General features: G+C 43.2%; 1 protein-coding gene across 2 annotated transcripts; it reads left to right on the forward strand.

The window, feature by feature from the left end:
• The first annotated feature begins 982 nt into the window (after positions 1-982).
• On the forward strand, positions 983-7650 carry prdm13 (PR domain containing 13). 2 transcript variants are annotated; one of them, XM_030748878.1, is made up of 5 exons: positions 983-1230; positions 2613-2744; positions 2873-2993; positions 4907-6278; positions 6641-7650. In XM_030748878.1, the coding sequence occupies exons 1-5, from the start codon at positions 1063-1065 to the stop codon at positions 6654-6656; spliced, it is 1809 nt and encodes a 602-aa protein (XP_030604738.1). In that variant the 5' UTR covers positions 983-1062; the 3' UTR covers positions 6657-7650. The 2 variants fall into 2 exon arrangements, with proteins under 2 accessions (XP_030604738.1, XP_030604737.1); XM_030748877.1 differs by having other exon boundaries at positions 4907-7650.
• The last annotated feature ends 274 nt before the right edge of the window (positions 7651-7924 follow it).

Consider the following 7924-nt stretch of genomic DNA (forward strand, 5'->3'; position numbering starts at 1 on the left):
GTACAATAATTCTATTATATTCGTGTCCTTGTGCAGCCACACAGAAAACAAAAAATCCTGTGTTGCATCTTGAGACAAGAAAGCCTCAAACAAAGTGTAAGCGTTGTGAAGATGATGATGGTTGTTTCTTTCTCTCTCCTCCTGCTGGTGGTTCTCCCTTTTCAGTACCTGCCTGATCTCAACCCGGCACACGCCGAGAGTCAATAGAAGTTAACAAGTCCTCTAAACTTTCCTGCGCCTTTTGTTAATCTAAGGACACAAAGGAGGAGGCAGAATAAAGCCCTTTGAAGTATGCAAAGCCCAAAGAATGCCAGCCAAGTAGATTTAAAGTAGCCACTGATTTCCAAAAACCTGCCTTGAAAGGAAAGAATGGAAAAGGGTGAGGATTTATGGAGAAATTATACAGTGGATTTGTCAGTTAAAATATCGGAACTGTCTGGAGGACAAAGCCACATGCTGAGGATTAATGGCCGCTCTGGACCTTTGATTCTGCACCCTCTTTTCTCTGGCCTTGACAAATTGGATTTCGGGGATGGGAAGGTCGCCTGGCCCTTTGTGTCTCTTGACCGTTTTGGAGCAATTCATTATACGGAGGGGTGAGGGAAAGTCTCCATGTGACCAGGCCGGCCCGTTTTCTCTCTCTACACAGCTGCTGGGAGAGCCCAACTCTCTCACACTCACTCACTTCCACACAGTCACTGCTGCTGCAAACTCAGGACCGCTCCCCCCCTCCTTCTCTCCCTCCTACCTTACAGCACAGCATCACCTCTCTGCAGCACCCCTCTCCCCCCGCACATACACACACACACACACACACACACACACACACACACACACACACACACACACACACACACCCCACCTCACACACTTGCATCCTCAGATACAGGGATGCGTGGCTGGGGGTGGGGGGTAAACTTACTCTGTTCCATCACTAGAAAAGCCAGAGAGCATAACGCCACCGCGTCACTTTGAGGGCGGACATCGGCCTGTCCTCATCCTCTCCTTCGCTCTCTTCCTCCTTCCCTGCGCGCTCTCCATACTCGGTCTCCATCTGTCTTCATGGTTCTGATCTCACCCCATACCATGCAAGCCACCCGGGCGTCCACCACCGTCAGTGTGTTTGCGGACTGCAGCATCCCGGCCGGGCTCCGGATTGGACCGGTACCGGGCATCTTCAAACTCGGGAAGTACGTGTCGGACCGTAAGGAAGTAGGGCCAAAGAAAAAGGTAAGTTTAAAGCATTGAAACGGAAACAGAAAAGTCATTCTTAAAAAAAAATAATAATAATAATAATTTGGAGAAAGTTATAGGTTCGATTTTATGGTTTTGACTTCAAAAAGTGTCTTATTTTAAAGAATTTGAAACGTGCAAGATTTATTTTGTAAGCCTGCCTCTATTCACGATCAGTTTAGTTTGTGTCAGAAAAACTTTATCATCCCGCTTGTATTATATTCATTAAAACCATTTTACTATATTTACACAGTATATTTTAGGCGTGGTTTAAAAATATATTATGCGATCTTTTTTAAACATAAGCGGCTCTAATAATACTAGAAATGAGCGGTATTTTTAAAGCTGCACTGTCAAACTCCATTGGGCCTTGAGTTAGGCTATTAATTGGTTTGGCCTGTCAAGTTGGAAATAATTGAGCTCCATTAGCGGCCGACTTGTCAGTCTGTGCTTCTACTTAACCGGCCTAATGGGCGACCCCGGTCTGCTGTGCGGGATTTCATCCTCACATTTCTCTGCCTGGCGGGCCTGTTATTCCGATGAGCCGTTTAAATTTAATGTAATCCGGCCACAGAAAGCTGCCACTGGGGCCGGAACTTCAGCCTGGGGCTGAGAAAAATATCTCCCAAAATATATAAGCAATTAAAAAATAAATAAATAAATACAACGAAACAAAAATTAATGATTTCGATTAAAAGCAGCATGGGGTGAATTAAATATTTTGAGTCCAACCTTTTTAAATAAAATCATTCAGACATGAGGCATGAAAAAGAAGACGAACATACTTGCAATCACTTGTTTTTTGCGCGCACAGGAGTGAAGAGTTTGAGCATCTTTAACTGCGCCCTGTTATTGTTGAAGCTGTCAGCGGTTGTGATTGATGTGTCTAAATGCGTGGCCTCGGGCTGCCGGCGATCATCAGGTGCAATCTCCGTGTCAAATGTCACGCTTCGATCTTTAATGTCCTTGAACAGTTTAGAAACGCTCTGACACTCCTCAAATTCGTTTCCCATATCAACTCAATTAGGCCCGTGTGTCATTCTCTTTAATGAATCATCAGCAGAGCGGAAAAAGACGCGTTAGGAGCGTTTAGGTAATATTGTCCGCCACTCACTTCAGGTAGTACAACTTGAAGAATGTCGTTTGTCATAATTTCCTTTACTACATTACAAACGAACAAATAATTCAATGTAAAAAAAAAAAAAAAAAGACCGTGGAGAATAAAACTGCTAAACTGCATTCTTTAAAGATGGCAGTCGGTTTTCGTTTAATCATGCTCGTTTTTAATTGCCAAAAATGTCCGTTAATGTTCATATTTTTCTTCCTTCACATCCTCATGTTTCTTCTTTTTTTTTTTTTTTTTTTTTTTTCTGGCTCAGATCCGTTTGGTTAGGGGGGAATTTGTAGATGAGTCAGGATGTCCAGTGCCAGACTGGATCGGATTCATTCGCGCCGCAAGAAACAGCCAAGAGCAAAACCTGGAGGCTGTGTCGGACTTGCCTGGCGGACAGGTGAATATATGAACCCCATTGAAGTTTCTCAGTGGCGGCAAATTCCTTTTCATCCTTTTCATGGACTCATAAGTTAACACTACTTTTTTCTTTCTGTCTTTTTTGTTGTTGTTGTTGTTGTTGTTGAGATTTTCTACCGCGTGCTGAGAGAAATCCCAGCAGGAGAGGAGCTCAGCGTCTGGTACTCCAACGCTCTGGCCCAGTGGTACGACATCCCCACCACGGCCACTCCCACGCACGACGAGAAAGGTAAATGAAACTGTAACACAATTTTCAATACAGGTTTTGCAATAATAATAATAATAATAATAATAATAATAATAATAATAATAATAATAAATTGTTGGAAAAATTATGTTAAATAATTTTTAAGCTACGTTTTTTCCTTCCGTCATTTTCATCTGAAGGTGACAAACTGTGGCCCTGCCCTCCGAATTACAGATTTGACACATCGACATGTTGAGGGTTTTATCACCGCACAGTTAAATGACTGCCAATACCCATGTGACTGCTTTATCGCTCAGAGATGGAAATCAATTGGGTGTTTTTTTTTTTTCTGCATGAGGATTATTTATTCATTTGTAGCGCATTCTTCATTTTGCGCTTAAAATAAAATATTGTGGTCAGGAAATCAAGTGAAGAATAATATGCTGGGGTAAAATTTTACCTGAAGGGGTGACAATGGGATTTTAGGCCGGAAACAGCTATATTTAGAAAAGCGTTTAAGCATTAAAAACAAGCTGCTGTGGGAGGATGGAGACCATACAGTGGAAAATATGTCTTAAAGAAAATACATATCTATTTTTTGGATTAAAATGGTAAGGACGAAATGAATCCACTGGCTGAGAAAAATCATGAAATACAGAGGACAAGCGGAGCGCAGTCTGCGAAAGATTTTTCCTATCAGCTGTGTACTGACTTCTCGTTTGGTTAAGTTTTTTCATCAGCCTATCTTTAAACTTTTAATCGGTTTGTGTGAACTATTAGGCGCAAATTTAGTGTTTACGCGTGGGGATTGGCGCTTAATCTTGGTAAAACAAACCAAAAATGAAAAAACAAAAATACAAAACAGCAGCTCAGCAGGAATTAATCCGTTTTAAAAAGATTATCAGCAGATACAACACTGGAAATTCCTTTGACAGGCGATCATTTCAGCTTCTACATTTTATTTCGAGTTGGAAGGGCCTCTTGAATGCTTTCTAAAAGCACAAAAGCGAAGCTTGAAATGATATCAAACTTGATATCAAACGAGATTTTTTATTACTATTATTTATTATTATTTTTTTATTACATTTTTTAAAGCTCTTAACTGTGACAAAGTAATTACGGTTCTTGAAACACGGAATAAAAAGGCAATTAAAAGCAGAAATTGACGAGCCTCGGAAACCAAAGAAAGAGAAGAGGCTGGAGGTTAACAAATGTCATCGCGTAATTAATATTCATGTATTCAAAAGCAAATAAATTCAAAAACAAGTGCTTCACGGCAAATTAGGTGGGTGCGTTAAGGTATTGTGGACTAATGAATGCTAACTTTTATGTGGGGTGTATATTGCCATGATTCTCCGGCCCAGCACACCGTGTGCGCTCCTGGACATACGCTCTCTTCCATTATGAGGCGTCAACAGATGGGCCGCCGCCATTGTTTCTGGAGACTTGCGATTTCAAGCAACAGCTGCTGTCACTTCCACGGGAAAGAGCACAGAGAGGGAAAGTCCCACATTCAATGCATCGTTTTCTGAGCGCCAGATTGGGCAGGGCATTTGCCCTTTTGATGCTGATCATAAACAATGGCCCGTATAAGGATTACAAAATCATTACATCTATATTAGGCCTAACCCCTGAGTGCTCCACTGGGGGTCATTAAGATGGCTCCATGTATCTATTAACATTTGGCACCAGATCTTAGAAACCGGATCATATCCATTAGACTTGAATTGAAATTTCAAGTGTTGTGCAGCAGTGACTGAATAACCTTAACCCTAAATCTGTCCATTTAAATGCGTATTTTATGAATTTCTATCTTTTCAGCCCTTTCTTCTCATGGTTGTTTGGCTCTGTGTGTTGGCCTGCAGAATTTGTAAGCTCTAGGCCGTGTTCTGGGAATTAATTATTAATTATCCTCATTAATCTCATTATTATCGTCATGTCTGTTGTCTCTGTAGGTGAGGAGCGTTACATCTGCTGGTACTGTTGGAGAATATTCAAATACCCGAACACACTCAAGGCCCACGTTCACTTCCATTGCGCACTGAGCAACGGGCGGGGGTTTGTGAGCAGCGAACAGGCCAGAGGCACGGAGACCTTCAGCAGGTCACCGAAATCTGGAGACATTCCCAACAACTCCGCCTCTCCGAGGAGCGGTCACAGTAACTCCTCCATCTCAGACTCTGGCCGGCGGGCGGTGTCCTCGTCACCGTTTTTAAACAAAACAGGACTGTCAAAGAAAAGCAGCACCGAGGAGCAGGACAGGGCCCTCGACATGAGCGTTACCTCCGCCAGAAACCAGGGGCATCTCCTCAGCCTGGGCGCCACCACTTCAATGCTAAGCAGCATGGGCTTCCATCCCGGTGTGCGCTCAGCTTTTAAACCAACTGGTGTCTCCAAAGTACCGGGAGGTGAGGGCTCCAGAGAGGAGGCAAACGGGAAGATGAGCGGTATGGGATTCAGCAAACTCATTGGGAACATGAAACCAATCCGCAACGTGGGCGAGGGCCTAAACGGAGGAGGGAGCCACCCTCCCAAGTGCCCACCTGCAATTATGGACTCCACATCTCCGATGGTACCGTGCACAAACGCAATCCGGGGTTTCCCGTTGCTGTCTCACATGGAAGAGACCTCAGCTTTTAAGCACGTAGAAAGCCGTTTACACTCCGGCCTCTCCCCGTCCCGTTACCCCCAAATGCCCCCGGGACTCCATTTTGAAAGATTCTCTCTCCCTCACTTTGACGGTGTCAAGACTTACGGTGGAGACTGTAACATCCCTCTGATGCCCTTCACTGTCTATAACGGGGAGCTTTTATACAGCTCACCTTACTATCCGCTGAAATTCCACTTCAGCAACCTCCTCAAGTACCCAGAATCTGTGTCATACTTTGGTGCACCCTCGCTGAGCCACGACCTGGGCTCAATCACAAACATTGACCGGGAGATCGCCATGCACACGCAACAGCTGTCTGAAATCGCAGCAGAGAAGAACCGGACAAGGCTGGATTCCATCCCCGCCGGAAGCGCCAGCAACACCACCACTGGCAAACCCAAAAAGGGACACCTGTGTCTTTACTGTGGGAAGCTGTACTCCAGGAAATACGGCCTGAAAATCCACATGAGGACTCACACAGGTTACAAGCCCCTCAAGTGTAAGGTGTGCTTCAGGCCCTTCGGAGACCCCAGCAACCTAAACAAACATATCCGACTCCACGCGGAGGGAAACACACCCTACAGGTGCGACTTCTGTGGAAAGGTGCTGGTGCGGAGGCGGGACTTGGAGAGGCACGTCAAGTCCAGACACCCCGGACAAACCGTCAAAAAACTGGACGAAAAACCTGGCGGCCTGTTTGAGGACGCGGAGCAAAAGAGCGACAATGACAGCGACGTGGACGTGTGCTTCACCGATGACCAGAGCGACCAGGAGTCGAGCAAAAACAATGACTGAGATGCTTTCACGGCCACAGAAAGACTGGCATTGTCTTTAAATATTGTACACAGGAACACATGTCATTTAGTCTTGTATGAAGTCTTGCATTTTTACATTTTAGATGCCTGGAAGGCGTGCGAACCACAAACGTAATGAAAATGTGTTTCTGAGTAAAGTTATTCAGGACATATTTAGTTAGGCAGGTAGGCTAAAATATTCAGTGCTCTCCACAAGGACACGTTTCCCCGCTGCTTCGAACCCCCGAAAAAAACCTTTGAAAAAGAAAGAAAGAAAGAAAGAAAGAAAAGCAAACTCTGGTCTTTGCGTTTTTGCAACGTGCACCAAACTACAATAAAAGTGAACGGTAAAGTTTGACATTTCACATTTTATTTTAATGCGAATCATCATAATTGTTTCCACATTCCTTTTGATGCAGGCTAAAACAAATCTGCCAGCGTTTCAAAAATACTGACACTTCAACAAAACCCAGAAGGCAGCAGCGCACTAAAGAAGAAAAACGATCCAACCTCAGCTACATTCTCAGTCACAAAAAAGTGGAAAAAACAGACAAGAAAAACAAAAACTGACAAGACTGAATATGGCACAAAAACACGTCTTCTTGATCTGGTTTGCAGTGTAAAAACAAATAACACGACTATCTTTTGTAATATGCTTCCCTAACGAATTCCCACGTTTGGATCAGGTAATTAACTAAAGGCCCATCGAAAAAAGAAAAGAAAAAAAAAGAACACTATATTCAGTTAGACGGGATATGGACACATTATGGAAAATTGGAACATGATTCTTGTTGTATTTTCTTTTGTTTTGTACTGTGAATAAGATCCCCACACTCCCTCTAAACTGTCAGTTGCACTTTAAAACAGCAATGGGCATTACGTCTCCATAAAACAGCTGCAAAAACTATTATTGTGGCTGCTGATTATTGATTGATTATTGTATCTAGCCCCCCCACCCCCACCACACACACACACACACACACACACACACACACACACACACACACACACACACGGGCGCGCCTCGCGCACTGTTCTTAAATTTGCACTTTCTTGCCGAGGCGTGCTGTTTTCACAGAGGCACCCAACAGCGTCCAGTTTATTTAAGGAGTTACGCCTAGATAAAGAATATGTATTGATTGCAGTTATAGCCTATGTACAGAAGTTGTAAAATATGATATTTCAAATTTCAGTGGAGAAGTGATGTATACTTTTTTTTTTAAAGTGATATTGTCCATGAGGACAGCGTTTTACTCCTGTCATTAAGTCGTTTTGCTTTTTAAATAAATTAAATTTAAAACTTAAAAAAAAAGCTGTTTGTGTGTTTTTATATATCCTTTGACACTATCGGTAAAACGTCAACTGACGAATAATCTTTTCATTTATTAATCTATTTTATTTTTGGTTACTCAGCTTTTGGAGGTGTTCAGACTTGGTGTAAATTCCACTCAAACTGCGCAGTGATTCAGTCGGCCCTGCTGCCGTTAAAACAACATTAATATGTGAGGAAGCGCGGACAAAAATGCAGG

Source organism: Archocentrus centrarchus, chromosome 16 (genome assembly GCF_007364275.1).
Source record: "Archocentrus centrarchus isolate MPI-CPG fArcCen1 chromosome 16, fArcCen1, whole genome shotgun sequence".
NCBI lineage: Eukaryota > Metazoa > Chordata > Actinopteri > Cichliformes > Cichlidae > Archocentrus > Archocentrus centrarchus.

What these genes read in the sequence shown, in the direction of transcription:
- prdm13 (XM_030748877.1), top strand. Translation starts at nt 1,063, where the DNA reads ATGGTTCTGATCTCACCCCATACCATGCAAGCCACCCGGGCGTCCACC. An exon ending in AAGTAGGGCCAAAGAAAAAG is followed by an intron (nt 1,231 to 2,612) that starts GTAAGTTTAAAG and finishes TTTCTGGCTCAG; the next exon opens with ATCCGTTTGGTTAGGGGGGA. An exon ending in CGGACTTGCCTGGCGGACAG is followed by an intron (nt 2,745 to 2,872) that starts GTGAATATATGA and finishes GTTGTTGTTGAG; the next exon opens with ATTTTCTACCGCGTGCTGAG.